At 43.0% G+C, this 21,602-nt stretch overlaps 1 protein-coding gene across 2 annotated transcripts in view; it reads right to left on the reverse strand.

Moving 5' to 3' along the window:
* Positions 1 to 21,602, reverse strand: part of LOC114647552 (myotonin-protein kinase) — a 437,098-nt gene that overhangs the window by 26,760 nt on the left and 388,736 nt on the right. For both annotated transcript variants that reach the window (XM_051934119.1, XM_051934117.1), the window contains exons 8-12: positions 12,593 to 12,793; positions 11,056 to 11,304; positions 6,175 to 6,254; positions 1,175 to 1,268; positions 794 to 927 (exon numbers count right to left, since the gene is read on the reverse strand). In XM_051934119.1, the coding sequence (XP_051790079.1) occupies positions 794 to 927; positions 1,175 to 1,268; positions 6,175 to 6,254; positions 11,056 to 11,304; positions 12,593 to 12,793 (758 nt within the window). The remainder of the gene's footprint in view (positions 1 to 793; positions 928 to 1,174; positions 1,269 to 6,174; positions 6,255 to 11,055; positions 11,305 to 12,592; positions 12,794 to 21,602) is intronic.

The raw sequence follows: 21,602 nt of genomic DNA on the forward strand, positions 1-21,602 counted from the left end.
AACTGCAGAGTGGCCCAGCCCTGGGTAAGCAGGCTATGAAGATGGCAGCCACCAGCTGACTGAACTCAGTTGACTCTTTTCACTGTGGATTTATTATTGAATTCTCTTTTTTATAACACAAACGTCAAAAGATTTTCTTTGAAAGTTCAAATTTTTCTGCTGGTGTCACCTTTTGCTCTTAGAGTGTGTAAACGCTGATCTTAGAAAGTTAAACTCGTATTAGCGTTTGCTTCATTTGAATTGAATATCATTTCCTTTCCTAGCTATAGATGAGGGTATAGCCTGTCACCCCCTGTAGGTAATATGAGGCTCTACCCATAATGCAGTGTGTTAATGACGTCAGTGTGTGCATTTTGGATTAGGCTCATAGCGGCTAGCCTGGACTGAAAGACACTTCTGCAGTTTGTCAATGGGATAGGCAAACGTAAAGAAAGAAAGAAGATATAAAAGAAGCTTTAAACAGAACCTTTAAACAAGAACTTTTGTTTTCTTTGCTATATCAATTTTGTTTACTAAAGTTTTTAAAAAATGAAAGATATTTCACCTGTGGTATCATTTCAACGTGTCAAGCTATTGCCAGAATCCAATGAAGCAAACTAAATCTGCAGAACTTTGATGATTTGGGTAAACGCAACTACATAGTGATTCGATTGTAATCAAATTTTGATTATAAAACAACAAACCATACAAATGGAGCTCCTGGAAGGGGCGTCACAAACATTCTCACGCCATTCCACTTGTGCTCCACCGGGTCTGTGACTTAAGGACCCCTATGACGCCAGCACATCCTTACCGCTCCAACTCGCTTCTCTCCACTGGCGTCGGGCAGCAGGCTGGCTCTGCAGTCTTCTCCTCCACAGGCATTGGGCTCTCCAGCATTTCTGAGTCCCCATCTGGCTGACTTCCTGAAACCGGCCATGTCTGGATCTGAAAGAATCCAATACGTTAATGCAGATGAAGACGTCTCCTAAAATCTACGCTGAGGTGGATAGCTTTTTGAATGTTAACTGTTTGGCTGGGGATTTCATCCAAAATGGCCGACCAACCACATCGATATCACATATTTCGTTTTTGGAGCCCTGACAGAAGAAGTGACTGAGGCCTGAATGCCAGTCTCACATCTTGGCCGCCAGGGCGCATGTTAGTTACACAGGAGAATCCAGGGAGTCATTACCAGTGCCTCCTGCAGCAGCAGGTCCTTCTCCTTGGACAGCTCTTTGTCGATCTCAATCACGAGGTTCTGTCCGCAGTCCACGCTGTCCATGTCCCTAAAAATAAGGAGCAGAAATAAAGGTAGACGCATACAAAGGCAGGAACATATATATAAATTGTACGTGTGTGTGTATATGGATTTGCTCGCCAACCCCCCTGCCTTCATGTCTCTGCTGCTCGCAAACAACAAAACTTTTAATTCTTGCTGATAGGCCTCTTCATTGGGTGGCAACACTACTTTTCCCTGATGGCAACATGAATAAGATGATCTACAAGTCTCTGACTTAAACTTTAAAACAGACCAATATCTACATACAGTGATCCCTCGCTATATCATGCTTTGACTTTCGTGGCTTCACTCTATCGCGATTTTTTCTCATACACGCTTACGTCACTACGCATGCGCTTTCTGAGAACTTTTGTCTAAGCCCCACGATGGCTCCTAAACGTGCTGCTTTTTCTAAGCCTTCTGACAATAAAACTAAGCACCGGAGGAAGATGCTTACCATCCAGGAGAAGGTGAAACTCTTGGATATGATCAAAGATGGCAATACCCTACAAAAGCCTCCTCACGCGTATGAAAAGACAGCGCCAGCAACTGCCTATCAAGATGTTCTTCAGCCGCGCACCCAGACACCCACTGCCTACTCCTAGTACTCCTTCAGCGGAAGAAGACGACGACGCACCTGCTGAAGATACTGCACCACCTGAAGTGGTGTGTGCAAGAACTGTGTGTGTGTGTGTGTAATTAAATGTACAGTACAATAATAATAATATGATATTTGTAACGTCTAACATGTCTTATTTTCTCTTATTTTGTCTAATATATTGGGTAATACTAGTGTAATGGTGACTAAAGGGTGTTATTTCATGTCTAGAGGGCTCTAATAATGTTAAAAAACGTATTTAGAAGGTCGTAAACAGGTTTTCTATACTCTAACTGTGAAAATATTTGATTAATAAATAAAGAATCCTACTTCGCGAAAATTCATTTATCGTGGTAGAGTCTGGAACGGATTAACCGTGATAAACGAGGGTTCACTGTACTTCTGTCATATCACCTATGTCCATATATTCAATCTCTTTTTGTTTTTACCTTTTCATTAGTATTGCATTGAATTTTGATTCCGTGTTTGGAATTACATCGTGACAACGCAACGTATAACTGCCCGTGAGTGAATATCGGTTTCTTTCTCTCTACACAAACTGTGTCTGACAATAGCATTGACACGAATGAGAAATGATTCACCCGTGTGTTGTTGTAAATGTTTTAGATGTGATCGGGACTTTTCGAAAACTCTTTGCATAAAGTCTTGTCTCGCGGGGCTTGAAATTTTCTCTCACAGTATTTCACTTTCACCAAACAACAAATCTTTTATTTCTCGTGGATGCGCCTCTTCATTGGAAAGAAACACTACTTCATCCTGATGGCAACAGGAATTAGAAGATCTACAAGTCTCTGACTTAAACTTTAAAGCCAAACAATATCCAAATACTTCTGTCATATCACTTATGTCCATATATATTCGATCTCTTTTCGCTGTTCCATTATTTCACTGAGTAATAATTTCTGCTTGTTTGTGCTAATACGATCTTTACTGTCATTTTTTTTGAGACTTTCGAATTTTCATAGTTCCATTATCTCTAACTTGCTTATCTCTAACACCAACGTTTTTGAATTCTTTACGACGTTCTACTTTGTCATCTACTATTTGTCCTTTATTTCCCGCCCTGGGCGTGGTTACATCTCTTTCTCGTGGGACTTATAACGCTGCTTGCGTTGTGAAGGGGGGGTCTGAACGCACACTAAAGAGATGCGATCGGTTCAGCTGCTGTCTTGCTGCTGCTGCTGGCCAGCTGTGTGTTGTGCTCATTGCGCTTTGTGTCAATCACTTAGAAGTCTGTACAGCAGCTGTCCTTATGCCACTTTGTGTCTAGCGTTCTGAAGGAGGGTTACCATCTCACAGGTTTTGCTTCCTAAGGCTGTGTCATCAATGTGTCTCTCTGAGATGATCCGGTCTCGATTGCTTCACTCAACGCTCTACGCTCCTGCCACTTCACGTCTCTCCCGTTCGCGTTGTGAAGGGGGGGGGGGAGCTGAACGCACGCTAAGCAGAAGTGGTCGGATCAGCTACTGGCTTTGTGCTGCTTCTGCCAAGATGCCTGTTCTGCTTGTCGCTCTGCGCGTCGATCATTTAAAAGCCTGTACAGCAGCTGTCCTTCTGTCTCGCGGGACATTAAAATGTCAGATTGTCTTCCGAGAAGATCACGCCTCGTCTCCCTGCCAAGATTTTTTTTTTTTTATAACAGAGAGATGTTACTCATATCCTTAACCCAACATCCACATATCATACGTGTTTACAAAGTGTGCTTTAATAAATTTACATGTGTTTAAAGTTTATATGGTCTTTCTATATCGCGGATTTTCACCTATCGCTGATGGGTCTGGAACGTAACTTCTGCGATAGGCGGGGGATCACTGTGTATATATATATATATATATATATATATATATATATATATATATATATATATATACAGAACATATTTACATCAGCTTTAGAATGCAGTAGAGTTGAGGACGTGTCACTAGCAGACACTGCAAGAAGATGACAAGTAGGGGGCACCAGAGTGCAGACTGGGAGTTTGATTAATCAGTGGTGGTCAATCAATCAATCAAATTAATTTATAAAGCATATTTAAAAACAACCACAGCTACTCTAAATAATAATAATAAAACCGTTAATAAAATAAAATAATAAAACAGTTAGTAAAAACTATTGAAAATCTAACGAACGACCTCACCCAGTGTAAAAGGAGGAGGAGAAACAAGTGAGTTTTTAGCCGAGTCCTAAAAGTCTCAATAGTGTAGACAGAGAAGACCTGATGTGGAGAGGCAGGCCGTTCCAAAGTCTTGGAGCAATCACTGAAAGAGCCCTGTCACCCTTAAAGTTTAGCCATGATCTAGAAACTGCAAGAACTAATTGAGCAGATGACCTCAAAATGCTTGTTCCCGAGAGAGGATGAAGGAGATCGCAGGCGTTTTTAGGGGCGACGCCATGCAAGGCCTTATAAACAAACAATACGTTTGAAGTCAGTCTGAAATCTTACCAGCAACCAATGGAGGAAGGCCAGTATGGGTGTGATTCGCTCAGTCTCGCTGCTGCATGCTGAGATAACTGAAGGCACAACAAGGCAGATTTTGTTCAATCCCACATACAGAGAATTGCAATAATCAAGCCGAGGTGTAATAAAAGTGTGAATCACTGTTGCCAAATCCTTCTGTGAAAAGAAGGATCTTAATTTTGAAATTTTGGTCACTCAGATTTGCAGAAGAGAGTGGCACACTGGACTGGACTGGACTGACGTGGACCACAGGCTCTTGAAGGGGACTCTCTTGTATTGTAGAAAGGACCTGAGAGGGTCCAGGTCCAAGAAAAGGGACCTGGACACAAGTAAGGCCTGGCTCTAGCTGCCCTGGGTGAAGCTGTAAGCAGTGCCTCACCCTTAACGTTCTGCAGGTGGTCTCATCCAACATCAGCACCTGACCTCTCAAAGGCTCTTGTGGCTGAATGAGCACAAATTCCCACAGACGCAGACCAACATCTTGTGGAAAGAAGAATGGAGGCTGTTAGTAAACGTTAACATTATACAAAGTTACTGTCTGTTATACCTGCATTTTTATTACTCTTTAATTTAATATTGTTTTGTATCAGTATGCTGCTGCTGGAGTGTGTGAATTTCCCCTTGGGATAAATAAAGAATCTATCTATCTATCTATCTATCTATCTATCTATCTATCTATCTATCTATCTATCTATCTATCTATCTATCTATCTATCTATCTATCTATCTATCTATCTATCTATCTATCTATCTATCTATCTATCTATCTATCTATCTATCTATCTATCTATCTATCTATCTATCTAGTAATTGTCACACACGTGCGAATGGGAGGCAGCTAATGGGCCTGAATAGTGACACTTCCACACCAGACCAAGGGGTGGCAAGGTGTGCTGACTTTTTCTCTCAATCCCACCGAGTTCCAGTGCCCATGATGACGTCACTTCCTGTTCCAGCGCCCATGATGATATCAGCCTTTAAAACTGCCATCTTTAGTCCTATGAGTCAGTTCTGTTTTGGACTCTGAGCTGAAAACAACTCAAACAAATGTACCTGTTTGCCCCCAAACGTTTGATGTCTCCCGTTCATTCTTATGACATAATGTACACGGTTTTGGGATGGGATGTCCAACAGACTCACATAGAGGTGAAGGTCAGGGGTCCATAAACTTTTAGACATACCTGCATAGTGCGTATCAAAGGGTAAAACACCAATCCTACATTCTGTGACATGAGAGTTTCATTAGGGGGCTACAGCTGACACTTGCAAACACCCCCTAAACTGGCCAAAGTGCAATGAAGGAGGAGATCAGCCTGAGATGTGACCCCAAGTCCTATGAACTGCTAATCTTTAAGCCACCCATCTATTTTCTGTTTTTGTTTTTCAATGCATTGGTAAAGGAAACCCAACTGTAGTCATCAAAAGGAAGGCAGGAGCCAACCCTGGATGGTGTGCCACTCTATTGCAGGGCCCACAAGTGCATAGACTGTGCCAACTTAAAGCCACTATTTGACCCAACCTGCATGTTTCTTTTTTTTTTGGAATGTGGAAGGAAATCGGAGCAGAACACAAGGAGAACGTGCAAACTCCACAGAGTCACCAGGCCAAGATTTGAACCCAAGTCTCTAGGACCTGTGAGGTAGCTGTGTTGCTGTTGGCCGTTCTGCAAATCTTTAAATAATGGGGAAAGAATAAAAGAAAATAGGCCAGGCCCACGGGTATCATCTCTACACAGATCAGGTGGGCTGGCTGGGTCCTACTTTCCCTTTCAATATTTATGAACCACTTTGAGTACAGGAAAGGCGCTATATAAGGTACATGTCCTATCGCTATTACCTGGTAGCCGTGTAGGAGTAGCCCACAAACGCCAGATGAATCCCCAGAGGTGCTTCTTCTAACATCTCAGAGAAGATCTCCTGTGCAAACAACAAGCAGAGAGAATAATTCAAATCAGAGCAGGACCTAGTGTCAAATGATAAAATATACATTTTAAAAATCAAGAGGCTAATAAAAAATAAAACTGGTAGATAACGAGCATCCATTCATCCATCCTAAAATGATTCATTCAGTTCAGGGTCTCTGTTTCCTATCCAGGCAGCATTGGGTGCCAGGCTGGCATGAGCCCCAGATGAGGCGCCCAACTCAGAGGACACAGGAGAAGACACAGGAGAAGAAGCCGACCCACTCAGTAAGAACCCAGGAGTGGCTCCTCGTTTTCAACACTTTTGTTTCATTTATTGTGTCTGGCAATGGCTACAATTATAATGGGGTAGACTGGCTGGCGCCCCAACTATTCCTACTGGTTTTCTCTCGCAGTCTGCCCACCGGTCACAAGGTGAAGCCCTTTTTCCGTGTGGGTGCACAGCAGCTGAATATTCACAAATGGTGAGCATTCTCTTCCTAATTGCATTTCGAATTCCACGTGACACATGTTAAGTTAAGCTGCCGAGCCTCTGAGGTTTTATGCTAAGACACATGCTAAGGGACAGCGCTTCGCTTCTGAGGTGGCGTGTGAACTATTATCCATGAAGCCTATAATTCAATAATAATTTCAATAAAAACCATAAACACATAACTAATAAACGCTGTCACCCACGTGCGCTTGGTAGGCTGTCTAAGGGCTTAACAGGGAGTAACGTATGGAGCCGGGGGGGGGGGGATGAACGGCACTAACACCTTTCTTCCCTCTTCCATGGACCACCGGAAGGAAAGGCCAGTTAAGACTCCACCTACCTTTTGCCTCTTTGCCACGCCCTCCTGCAGACCTCACTTCCGCCTGAGATCCCACCCCTTCCTGTTTCCCTCCTATGTAAGCCCAAGATTTCATTTTTTTAGTGTGTTAGTAGTTATGTGAATGGGGAGGGTTACGTCAGGAAGGACATCCGGTGTAAAACCAACATGCGGACAACGATACAAATTTCCATACTGGATCGGTCGAGCCCCGGGTTAACAAAGACCGCCACCAGTACTGTTAGCCAACAGAGTGCTGGCGGAAATTGGGCTACTGTTGGCTGAAGAAGAAGAAGGACATGGATGTGGTGAGAGAGGACATGCAGGTGATGGGTGTGACAGAACAAGATGACGAGGACAGAAAGATATGGAAGAAGATGATCTGCTGTGGCAACCCCTAATGGGAGCAGCCGAAAGAAGAAGAAGAAGAAGAAGATGGATGTAGTGAGAGAGGACATACAGGTGATGGGTGTAACAGAACAAGATGCAGAGGACAGGAAGATATGGAAGAAGATGATCCGCTGTGGCAACCCCTAATGGGAGCAGCCGAAAGAAGAAGAAGAAGAAGATAGATGTGGTGAGAGAGGACATGCAGGTGATGGGTGTGACAGAACAAGATGACGAGGACAGAAAGATATGGAAGAAGATGATCTGCTGTGGCAACCCCTAAAGGGAGCAGCCGAAAGAAGAAGAAGAAGAAGAAGAAGAAGATGGATGTGGTGAGAGAGAGGACATGCAGGTGATGGGTGTGACAGAGCAAGATGACGAGGACAGAAAGATATGGAAGAAGATGATCTGCTGTGGCAACCCCTAAAGGGAGCAGCCGAAAGAAGAAGAAGAAGAAGAAGAAGATGGATTTAGTGAGAGAGGACATGCAGGTGATGGGTGTAACAGAACAAGATGCAGAGGACAGGAAGATATGGAAGAAGATGATCCGCTGCGGCAACCCCTAACAGGAGCAGCCGAAAGAAGAAGAAGAAGAAGTTAGTAGTTATGTGACTACTCTCTTTGCGAGTGTTTCTCAGAGTATATGGGGTGGATTTCCCAGCCCTTTGCTGTGGTACTCTTGTTGTTTCTTCACAATGCATACATGAATAGCCCACTAAGAAGGCCTACAATACTTCGATGTCCCCACTCTGTTAACTTCAACCCTAACCCTAACTCCTTCCACTATCTGTAACATAATCAGAAGTCACTTCTTTCGTCTTCTTTCTCAGCAAAGTAAATGTCATACGGTGTGACTTAAAGGACTATGCCCCCTAGCAACTCAGAGCCACGTCTTGACAACGGGACCATCAACACAGTGGCGCCCAAAAACAGAAACAAAATGGCATGGGGGGGGGGGGTCACTCGATAATAAACAGGTGAAAACTCACAACCAAAACTGATCTCTGATATGAAGGACCCCACCAAAAAAGCAACTGATATTCTCATAAAATAATTCTTAGATAAATTGTATATTTATAACGCTGTCTACTTTGTAGCAATGCCTGTGTGTTAATGCAGAATGAGCTTAAAAGACATGGTGAGGTGGCCAAAAATACGCCAGGCCGAAACTGCTAAAATTTTAATTTGGCTTTATCGTAGCTCCATTTCAGTTGTATTCCTAAATATACTAAAGTAGCCATCCTCCACGGCTCCACCCACATAGGAGTGAAATGGGACAAACTTTAAAAATCAATAAAAAAAGCTCTCAGCTCTGACGGGAAAGAAAAGCACGTGGTCGTGATATCTCGGGCAAGGAGCAGCTACCCTCTGAAACACACGGAGCTCTGATCTCTCTCAACAACGTCAAATGTTCAATCTGTAAGTGATAATGTCTGCTGAATAAACGGGTATCGCTAGCTAAGCAGAGGCAAGGTGCGCTCCAACACGCGGCGAGAGGTACAGCGACTCCAACAGAGGCTGCCGTGTGAGTAAGGATGGCCCCGCCCCCTCCCTACTTCTGTGGCTCCGCCTCCCCTCGGCCCACAACCCCCCCTCTCAGATTTGCTCCAATAAATCGATACCACAAGTGAACTCTGATACTTAGCGTGGTGAGAGAAGTCGCAAAATCAACCGGAATGTTTATTCGAGAGAATAAAATGAGACTGAAGTTTCATGGCAGCTACTTTTTCAAATTTTGGTACAAAGAAAAGTTCCAATGTGAAATACAGTAAGTCTATGTTTGTTATGCATATCTGTTTTGTTTTTTCAATGGCGGCCTGATGAGTGACATCTCTGGTGCATGAGGGGCTCTCTCAGTCTCGGCAGAGTCAAGAGTGGGTGCTGCAGTCGAGCTTCTTGGTGGTTTTGAGGGTACTGAGTCTAAGGGACTTCATTTTAGAAATGCAAGTTATGATTTTCTGCCCTGTCATAAAATTAAAGTTAACAATGTGGCGAGATCGAGGTCAGCACTCCCGGTTTGCAGGATGTAATCAGCAGAACATGAGACATGCTGGTGATGACAGTGGGCCTGAGGTGGTCCATAATGAGCAGTTGGGCCTCTCTGTGTTGGGCACTTTAGTTCCTGCTGGTCCATTTGGTGGAAAGTCCCCACATTTGGTACCTCAGAGTCAAAGCTCACTCTGACTTTCTGCTTCACATCCATTATGTTTGGTCCGTAAATTTACAAGGCACCCACACTGACCCCGCAGTAAGAAATGTGAACTGAATTCAAGAATTCTTTCTCATCATCTTTCTCTGTCTGTTTTAATGTAGACGTCCAAATTCAAGTAACACTGCATTCTGCCAGCTCATTACTTGATCTCCTCTGCATTTTATAATCGCAGGCAAACTTTGAAATCATCAGACTGACAGAAGAAACAGGACATAAGGACCAACGGATCAGATACATGCACTGAGCGCCACAATGTAGACACGGGTGCGACTCCAGAGTGTCAGTGCTGTCACCCCTGGGCCAGAGAACCCAATCCTGTGCAGTTTATTTTATCAGATGTCCACTGTGAACTTACCACACAGGGACAATGACAGGACAAACGGCTCACTCCTGTCCTGAAACGCCATCCTCCGAGGACTTTCTGTTAAACTGTTACAGCACCGAAGCAAACATCATTGGAGACAAACCAAGAAGGACGTTTAAGGACTCGTAATTTACAGCACAGTTAAATGGGAATGCTTAGCCAAGAATCTGGTTCTTGAAAATTTATAACTGACATAAAAATACTGGAATCATTAAGAACAACTACATACCTTCTTCTGCTTTTCTTTCTAACAAAGATTTGGAAGAGTATTCCGCAAATTTTCAGGAAAAAAATCCTCTTTTTGTAATGGTTATATAGTAGATAAATAGGAAAGGTACAAAACAATAAATAGATAAATAGACAGGGAGGAAAGGCACTATATAAAAAGATAGATAGATAGATAGATAGATAGATAGATAGATAGATAGATAGATAGATAGATAGATAGATAGATAGATAGATAGATAGATGAAAGGCACTATATAGATAGATAGATAGATAGATAGATAGATAGATAGATAGATAGATAGATAGATAGATAGATGAAAGGCAATATATAATAGATAGATAGATAGATAGATAGATAGATAGATAGATAGATAGATAGATAGATAGATAGATAGATGAAAGGCACTATATAATAGATAGATAGATAGATAGATAGATAGATAGATAGATAGATAGATAGATAGAAATGAAAGGCACTATATAATAGATAGATAGATAGATAGATAGATAGATAGATAGATAGATAGATAGATAGATAGATAGATAGAGTAAGGAGTGATGGAAACATACATACACAAATACTGTACATGCAGACATAGCTAATGCATTATATGATAAAAAGACAGACAGATTTGTCTCCATATCAGTATCTAAAGCAAACAAGCAGACATTAATGTTGTACACTCTCAGCAGCATAGACCACCATCTTAAATAGGTGCGGCACTATGATATCACACTACACTTCCCCGTGATGTCACCCACCCGACCTGTTAAGTCCTGCTTAGACCTTTCTCACCTGTTCGCTGAGGCTGTCCTCCACAATGTCAAAGTTGGAAGTATCCGTGGAGTTGGCCACCTCTGGCTGAAACGGTGGCTGACAGCGATGCAAATTTTCCCAGTCAATGCCAGTGAAGAAGGAATGGTTCTGGAAGTCTTCAATCCCATTCCTCCCCATCCTCTGCTCACGTTCACTAATCAGCCCTGAGATCAGGTCCCGGGCCTCTTCTGAGACTTCGGGGAAGCCCCTAGGAAATTCAAAGTGCTCCTGTGGGAAAATAATAATAATAATAATACATTTTATTTATATAGCGCCTTTCCCATGCTCAAGGCACTTACAGAGTATAAGAAAGAACGGCAGGGTATACAGTATATAGCATTGTACAAACCAGATACAGTAAATAAATAAAGAAGATTAAGACAGTAAATTCTGAGAAAAGCCTAACAGACAACATAATTGATGGTCTCGCACACACACACACACACACAGGTCACGTGAGCATCTTGACAGAGAAGTAAACCGAGAGAAGGGTAATAAAGTCAAGTAGAGGTAAAAGCCTTCCTGAACAGATGAGTTTTGAGTTGTTTTTTAAAAGAATTCGTGGAGTCAGCTGACCTGATTAATTTCGGTAGGTCATTCCAGAGTCTGGGCGCTATACAGCTGAAGGCCCTGCTGTCACCCATGGAGTGTAGATTAGTGTGGGGCACAACAAGATTACCAGAATCAGAGGACCTTAGTGGGCGGGCAGGCACATAGTGATGGAGAAGGTCACTGATGTAGTTTGGCGTGAGGTCATTTAAGACTTTGTAGGTTATTAGTAGGATTTTATATTCGATTCTGTAAGACACAGGGAGCCAGTGAAGGCGGAGCAGGATGGGTGTGATGTGCTCGCTGCTGCTGGTTCGAGTAAGGACTCTTGCAGCAGAGTTTTGAATAAGCTGGAGCAGTGATATAAGATTAGAAGGGGCACCTGCCAGTAGGGAATTACAATAATCGATACGGGATGTGATAAAAGTATGGACGAGTTTCTCATCATTAGAGAAGGAGAGGAAGGAGCGAACACGGGATATGTTACGGAGGTGAAAGTAAGAAATGACACCAAGATTCTTTGCAGTAGAGGCAGGTCTGATGAGATCACCGCCAAGATGGACTGGGAAGGAGCTCATTTTATTAAGTTGCATTTTAGTCCCAATTTGCAGGAGTTCAGTTTTGTTGCAATTTAATTTTAAAGAGTTCTGCTCCATCCAGGTTTTAATTTCACTAAGGCAGGTTGTGAGCTGAGAAAGCTCTGATGAAGTTCCACTTTTAACATTGAAGTAGAGTTGAGTATCGTCTGCATAAAAATGATAACCCAGTCCAAAGCTACGGATAATATGGCCAAGGGGAAGCATATAAATACAGAAAAGCAGAGGACCGAGGACAGAGCCCTGAAAACAGAAGGATGGGCTTCTGGAATTGAATGTTCCTGTGTTCCGTTATTTGCGGCATGCTAGAAAACAGAAATGTTGCTGAAGCTGCTGACAGGCCGATGCTGTCTGAATGATCATAGACTTACCCGGAAGCTGATGATCTTGGCATATGTTTCCGTGATGGAGTCGGCATAAAAGGGCGCCTGACCAAAGAACATCTCGAAGGAGCAGATGCCCATTGACCACCAGTCACACTCAGGACCGTAGCACTGGCTGCTGTCCTCCACGGCCTGTAGGATTTCAGGGGAAAGGTAGTCTGGGGTTCCCACTGCAATCGAAGAGCGCACCTGCCAGAGACAATACAAGGTTAAGGTACTGCTCATTATAAGATTAAAATGATGAAGAGCTGCTTGCTTCTGCTTTGTGAGGACTTTAAAACGAAAGCGGGCATAAATCATGTCAGGTAATGTAACATGAGGAGACATTCTTCAGTCTGCTTATTTCATTTTATTTTTGTTGTTGAGAAGCTAATAATGCATTGGGTGCAAGGTGGGAATCAACCCAGGATCTAACATCACTGCAGGACACGCTCTCACTGGGCTAATTTAAAATTGACAAGTTAACCCAACCCACAGGTCTTTGGGAATATGTCAGGCACCTCACATGGACAGAAGGGAAATGTGAGAAACCCAGAATGTCATGAACTTGAGAGTACTTCAGCACAGAGTCCCAAAAACAGTAACACAAAAGATAAGGATCTGTCAACCATCGGCTTGTAAAAACATGCAGGGCAGATGCAGATTCTCTATAAATAATATGTACAGTATTGCACAAAAATGATCTTAGCAAAAGGAGCACAAAATACACAGAAGGAGCTGACCTTCTAAATCCAGTGGAAAATAAGTCCCAATAAAAATATCCAGAGATACAAATACAGAGCAAAGAGTAGAACAATAATCTCAATAACCCCAGTGAATACAATGAACTGCACAGGACTGTAGGTTTTCCTCATTCTTTATAGGACTGAGGGTGGTCCCTTGTGATGTCAGATAGATAGATAGATAGATAGATAGATAGATAGATAGATAGATAGATAGATAGATAGATAGATAGATAGATAGATAGATGTGAAAGGCACTATATGATAGATAGATAGATAGATAGATAGATAGATAGATAGATAGATAGATAGATAGATAGATACGAAAGGCACTATAAGATAGATAGATAGATAGATAGATAGATAGATAGATAGATAGATAGATACGAAAGGCACTATATGATAGATAGATAGATAGATAGATAGATACGAAAGGCACTATAAGATAGATAGATAGATAGATGTGAAAGGCACTATATGATTGATAGATAGATAGATAGATAGATAGATAGATAGATAGATAGATAGATAGATAGATAGATAGATAGATAGATAGATAGATAGATAGATACTTTTTTCATCCCCTCAGGGAAATTCAGTTGTCCAGTAGCTCAAGCACATCAGTAAAAAGTATTGCAAATTATTATAAAAGCAAGAACAACAAATATAATAAATAAACAGTAAAATGTACAGTTAGGTCAGTTGTTACAGTGTTGTAAGGTAGAGTGGTGAGCAGGTCCTGATTCACTCGTGTTGACAGCAGTGTTATAAAATCTCACGGCAGTGAGAACAAATGATCTCCTAAAGTGTTCTGCTCTGCAGTGCGGTGAGAGATGGCGTCTGCTGCCTTTACTTCTCTGACCCACCCAAAAGCTGAGGAGACGGTGACTGCCATTGTTAAGGATGGCCTGTACCTTCTTCCCCATACACTTTTCCACCACAATTCCCAGTGAGTCCAGTCCCACCCAGCACTGAGCCAGCCATCTTCACCAGCTTGTCCATCCTCTTAGTGTTCTTATCTGTCTTGCTGTCTCCCCAACACACAACAACAAAGAAGAGGACACTGGTGCGACTGTCTGATAGAATAAAGACAACATTTTGCTACATACATTGAATGATCTGAGTCTTCTGAGGTAGAAGAGCCTGCTCTGCCCCATCCTGTAGAGGACATCTGTCTCCACAGACCAGCCCAGTCTGTCATCAAGGTGGACACCTAGACATTTATAAGTCTGCACCATCTCAATGTCCTCCCCACAGATGTTCACAGGCCTGCAGAAATCCACAATCATCGTCTTGGTCTTCGCTCACCGGCACAAGAAGCTGAGTTTCTTAGGACGTTTTGTTTTGCTATTCAGGTTTTCACTGTTAGGACTTCACCAATCCTGCTTTTCCCCTTTGGTGTTGGCCTCTGTTTCTGACCCTTTCATTTTTTCATATCTATGGATTAATTCTAAAATATTTTGGTTTGCTTCTGTTGTTTATTCAGCTATTCTGCACTGTTCTGTGCTGCCATGTTCATTGCAGGATGTGTGGGACTGGAGCCATTGTGTACTTAAGATGGAATTCAGAACATCTGAGTTTAAGAGGAAGGCTAGCAGTTGTGTTCTGCACACCCTGGTTTATTTCTTTTTGCCTTCATTGACATTTTGAGGCCTTCGTTTCATGCTAGTGGCCCACCCATTGCTAGTCATGTGACTTTGAAGTCATGTGATATGTTACGCCTGCTTAACACATTGACCGCTGGACCTTTAATTACCAGAACGCTGCAGTAAAGGTCTATGCATTGTGAAGTGAACCCCGACACAGACAGGCAGGACCCACATATTATCACACACAACACACAGCTTATTTGCAGTTCAGTGCACAAATCACCGAGACAGAAGGCCCACCAGTCCATCCGCCTCCACTCCTCCTTCACAAGCTTCATCCACTTCCTCCCAATTCAGGCCATTGTGTGGTGATGACTGGCTCCCTTTAGGAGTCCAGGTGCCCAATGAGCTTCATCCAGCCACACTTCCAGGTGCTGCCAAACTGGCCACAGGCCTTAATAGGGTTGAGTTTCCATGCTCATGACCTGTGGCCCCGTTGGAAGCCAAGGGGGATGTCTTCTGCAAGTCCGGGGGAGAAATGGTCTTGAAAATACTCAGATACCCTCTCCCCAGTCCTTCCATGGTTGGGGTGTCCCGGTCGTCTGCCACTGTATGTGAATAGAAAGCATTGCCACTCTATCAATGTGCTGCTTGCTCTATAGTGCACTGAAAGTGTGTCGCATTGTGCAGGCATGTAGCGAAATTCATAATGTGGCACACAATTGTGACCTGAAGTGATACACTATGATGACCCTGACCCACCAGATGATCAGACAAACCGGACAGTGTTACAACTTTGTTTGAATGTAATTAGCAGAATGTAAAAACAGGTAATCAGATTAATTGAATTTGTGTTTAATATCACGCTGTACAGCCCTTATATTTCTGAGTTCATTGGCCACATCTCTTACAGCCTCCACTATTGCATTTTGTGACTCCTGAACAGTCCATCAGCACACAGCTGCTGGGAGCCAAGGCGACTGTCCTCGGTCGGTCCAGATAAGGGCCCCGGTGGTCCGCCACAGCATGTTATGATCAATAACGAACTCAATCAAAACTGGTGAAAAATTTAAAGAAATGTATTAGAAAGAAGCAGTTTTATTATCAACAGTGACTCTGTGAAAAATGTAAAGAAACTGTTAACTGCCTTATTTTGACCATCAATACAAGTAAAAGTCACCATTTTAATGAGAGTTCTAGGATGGTGGCACCTCACAAAGTGCAGGCTTTGACGCACATGTGCCACATATATACAGGGTACCCACAAAAACACTCCTTGATTTTAAAAGTTAAAAAATCAAAACTTATTGGAATATGTTTATAAATAAGATGACAGCAAATACATTAACTCAAAACATTTCTTCTTTTCCACAACTTACTGAGATAGGTGACTACCTTTTTCAACAAGATGGGGCACCACCGCACTGGCATCTCGCTGTCTGTAATTTTCTCAACGAGCGCCTGCCAAACAGATGAATTGGTCACACTGGACAAGGTGTTCCTCAAGTGGCTCCCCGAGGTCACCGGACATTGCTGTTTGTGACGTTTTCCTTTAGGGGTATGTGAAAGACAGATTGTACGTAACCCCCCTCAGAGGTGGGTAGTAACAAGTTACATTTACTCCGTTACATTTACTTGAGTAACTTTTTTAAAAAATTGAACTTCTAACAGGAGTTTTACTGCACCATACTTTTTACTTTTACATGAGTACATTTGTGAAAAAGAAACGCTACTCTTACTCTACTACATTGGGCAACACTCGACTCGTTACTTTTTTCCATTATATACGCTATATTTTTGCCAGAGAGAAGTCACCAGTGGATTTACTGCAATGACTATTTCGCCAATCTGATGTAGCAACAATAATCACATGACTACGTTTCACCAATCAGACGTAGCAACAATAATCCCATGACTATGTTTCGCCAATCAGACGCAGCAACAATAATCACACCACTCCGTTTCACCAATCAGACGTAGCCATGCAGTCACATGACCACACACAAAAAATTTCTGCATCTGCAGCCTGTGAGAGACTTTTTAGTCATGCAGAGCTCCTGTTTACTGTTAAACGGTCACAGCTTCACTGCAAGAACCTTGAGAGCCAACTCTTGCTGAAGCTTCACCAACACTTCACTGAGTGAAGAACAAGCAGGTTTTAACCAAACATGCACAGACACAGACAGTCATGGTAAAGTGAAACTTGTTGTACGTGTGCAAGCTGCCTTGTTCGAATGTTATTTTCTATCAGCTGTGCTATTTAGAGGGCAAGTGTGTGACAATGCCGGTCCCCTACAGACTCTTCTCTTTTCTCCTTTTCTTTGATTCCCCCTTCTTTTTTTGGGCCGACCCGTATATATACACTCCTGTGTCTGTGGGCCTTAATCACACGCTGCAGAAAGCCAACGAAGCAATCGAGAACGATCGCACCCACACGTGCAGGTGTGACTCGCTCCAACTACCTCATTAACTCCCCGTGATCGTGCGATTGCGCCAACGGAGAGTGACACGGCTTTATGGATTTTTTTTTGAAGCTGCGGACCTGCTACATCACAAAGTCAATATACAGTATTATACTGTCAGTGTACAGTCAGTAGATCTCGTCACTGTAAGTAGTGTGCACTGTTCAAACATACATGTTACCTATTGTAGATATCGGCTTCAAAAGCTTTGTTGTGAAAAGCTGAGATTTGGAACTTTGTGTTATTTGTGTGTCTTTATTTTGTAAGGATGTTATTTATTTGTACTCATTTTTTATTATTTGGAAATAGCAGAATTTGCACATTATTTTATATTTTTGTCGGTCTTATTACAACATTTCTAAAAAACAAATCATTTATTATGTTCAAACAGTTACTCAGTACTTGAGTAGTCTTTTCACCAAATACTTTTTTACTCTTACTTGAGTCATTTTTTGGATGACTACTTATTACTTCTACTCGAGTCATATTATTTTGAAGTAACGCTACTCTTACTTGAGTACAATTTTTGGCTACTCTACCCACCTCTGCCCGCAACTATGGATGATGTGCAGGAACGCATCACTGAAGCTATAAACGTGTTCGCACCGGATATGCTTCAGAGAGTCTGGTCTGAGCTCGATTATCACATCGAAGTTTGCTGAGTAACAGGTGGGGTGCACATCGAGCGTACATAATCAACAGATACCATATGAAACTGTATGAGGTGATGAAACTTTAGCCTTAAAGGTAAAAGAGTATTCCAATAAATTTGGATTTTGTAACCTTTTAAAATCAAGGAGTGTTTTTGTGGACACCCTGTATAACGTGTTTCTTTGCGCTGTCCATGCTTGTTGCACACAACACATCTGGCAGTTGGCGGCAGGATGTCCGTGTAGTTCTGTCCTGACAGTCGTGACAAGTCGGACGTCTTGTGATGAAGGGCAGCCATTCGCATCAATCCCAGCGCCTACAGGTTTCACATCGTCCAATTGATTGTCACAGTCTCAGTCACTGTCATTAGCATCAAAATATTCATCTTGCAGCAATCTAGTTGTTTGAATAATATCAGCCGCTTTTTCATGACGACTTAACTACAGGTTTATAGCACTGCTTTCCCCAAGCTGTTGCATATAAAAAAAGAATTCCATGTCTATCCACTAGATGGCAGCACTATAGTAGATAACAGAGACCTGGCTGGCTGGCTGCGTCTCTACTGGCTGTATACTGAGATGTGTGTCACATCACGTGGCCCATTGACAGACTTGATGCAACACGACTTAACGTGTCCTTAACGTTCAAAGTGTTAAGATGGCAACATAGCATTCATTTTCTCAGAGTTTATCGATAATTTCTAATTAAACAAGTCTTTGCTGTGTGATTAGGTTAGGGACGTGATATCTAGTTGGGCTCTTGGACATATTTTGACATTGCGTCAATGTTTTTGGGTTCCGATGGATAGCTCGGCTTTTGATTTCCACACATTCTGACCTTGGCCTCCTCCCTCACTTACTTGTTCTTCAATCCGTTTAGCCTGAATGCATCGGCACTGATACCATCACAATACTCCTTTCTAAATACTTTTCTTGTAAGACTGAATTGAGATCTGAAGGTTCTGTAACTTTCACGTCAAAGCAATGAAGCGTTGCTTTCCAAAGACCGGGTAGTGCTGCTGCTTTGCAGTAAGGAGACTGTGGAAGATTGTGGGTTCGCTTCCCGGTTCCTCCCTGTGTGGATAGCGCTTTGAGTACTGAGAAAAGCGCTATATAAATGTAATGAATTATTAATTATTATTATTATTAGTTCAGTGAAATTTTTATTTGCATGTGCTGCTCATCATGCAACACTCTGCCACTCTCTGGAGTTATGAATTGCACTTAATGAACTGACTTAGGTTATGGAGTACCGGAGCCTATCCCAGGACATACCATCACTGGGGAAAAACATGCAGACTACACAGAGAATCCAAATCCAAAACCTGAACACTGGATCATTGAAACAGTAGTGAGAACCATTATGCTACTGTGCCATCAACAAACCAATATTACATTTCTTAATAATAGAGATGAATATACTTTAGGAGTGTTGATGGAGAAGGTCAGCAGAAATGGCATTGCATGTTTGTGGACTTAGAGAAAGCGTATGACAGGATATCAAGAGAGGAGTTACGGTACTGTGTGAGGAAGTCGGGAGTAGCAGAAAAGTATGTGAGGGTGGTGCAGGATATGTGTGAGGACAGTGTGACTGTGGTGAGGTGTGTGGTAAGAATGACAGCCTGGTTCAAGGTGAGAGTGGGATTACATCAAGGATCAGCTCTGAGCCCTTTCCTTTTTGCAGTGGTGATGGACATATTGACAGATGAGGTCAGACAGGATGATCATGGATGACATTGTGATCTGTACTGAGAGTAGACAGCAGGTTTAGACGAAGTTGGAGAGGTGGAGGTACATATTGGGGAGACGGGGAATGACAGTCAGTAGAAGTGAGTGTGAATGAGAGGGAAGTGTGGTGTAGCAGGTCCACACCTCAAGTCAAAAAGGCCACTTTTTAAATAACTAGCCACCGCACTCGCGGCTTAGAGAGGGGACGTGGTAGTGTGGCCGAAGCGGTTTCCCAGGTAATTCGTGATTCGGGGCGGTCCTCGCTTAAGTGCACAGGTGAGGAGTTGTCCGCATCTGTAATTGATGCTGGGAGCTGCTAATTGCCACACCTGATCCACGTCCCCGTGATAAATAATAGAAGTGCGAGGTGGCTAAGGAAGAAAGAAAAGACGAACGGAGGTTGCAGGAGAAGAAGAAGGCAGGAAGCAGGGAGGAGAAAGTTGGTGCGTGAGCGAGCAAATGTGCTCTCAGTAGAGAGAGAAAGGCAGCTGGACAGTGAGCCCTCGTGGGGTGTTTGCCTGGCACCACGGGAGCAGTTGGTAGTGGTCGCTCCAGCTGAGCATTAAGTAAGGAGCGGGAGTGACCAGAAGGAGGATGGCTTGCCGCATATGGCCGAGAAGGCAGCGGGAGTCGGGACTTGGGAAGTGAAAGCCTTAGCATGAGCACCCTGGTCGCTGGGGAGCCCAAGTCGCGGTCTGATGAAGGCTACCGGAGCCAGGGATGAGAAAGGCGAACAGACCAGCAGAAAGACGGTCAGCTGCAGGTAGGGTGGCTCCCCTGGTGCATAGCCTGGACGGGAGAAGCAGGAGAGACACCAGTAGAAAGGCACCGGGGTTTGTTTTAAAAGACTGCTTCTAGCCATTGTTTTAACAGGATTTTTTCTATTAGATTTAAACCTCCACCAGTTCACTCGTTTTATTGGATTATTTATTTATAGAACTTTGATGCACTGCACTATTTGTTTGAACACTGTTTTGTTGTTGTTGTTTTTACTAAAAGCTCTTTGCACTTTTTGCACCATCCCCTTGCTTCATTGTTGTGCCTCACTGTCCAGCTCATCGGTGACATTACTGACGGTGTTGGGTTCAAGGGCTCTCAGAAGGAAGATGGGAGCATGGAGTGGAAGCCACTTTGTCACAGAAAGGTGGTGGAATGGTGTGACTACAAGGAGCAGAGGTGGTGAAGGTAGATGAATTTAAATACTTGGGTTCAACAGTCTAAAGTGACAGACAGACAGGTGAAGAAGAGAGTGCAGGGAGGGTGGACTGGGTGGAGAAGAATGGCCATGAATGATTTGTGATTGAAGAGTATGTGCAAGAGTGAACAGCAAGGTCTATAAAACAGTAGTGAGACCAGCTGTGTTGTATGGTTTGGAGACGGTGACCCTGATGAAAAGATAGGGGGCAGAGCTGGAGGTGGCCGAGTTGAAGATGTGATGATTTTCTCTTGGAGTAACAACGGTAGACAGAGATTAGGAATGAGTATATTAGAGGGACAACACAGGTATGACACTTTGGTGACCAACTCTGAGAGGCTCGGTTGAGATGGTTTGGGCACATGCAGAGGAGAGACGAAGGGTACATCAGGAAAAGAATGCTGGACATGAAACCACCAGGAAAGAGGAAAAGACAAAGAGCAAAGAGGAGGTTTATGGATGTGGTGAGGGAGGACATGTAGGCAGTTGGTGTGAGAGACGGGGATAGATGGAGACGGACGACTCACTGTGATGACTCCTAAATAGAAGCAGTGGAAAGAAGAAGAAAAAGAAGATATACTTTAGATGTTCATCATTTGTGACTTGTAGCTACAAACAAACTCTGTTTGGCTTGAGTTTATTCATCGGTGCT

Source organism: Erpetoichthys calabaricus, chromosome 1 (genome assembly GCF_900747795.2).
Source record: "Erpetoichthys calabaricus chromosome 1, fErpCal1.3, whole genome shotgun sequence".
Lineage (NCBI taxonomy): Eukaryota > Metazoa > Chordata > Cladistia > Polypteriformes > Polypteridae > Erpetoichthys > Erpetoichthys calabaricus.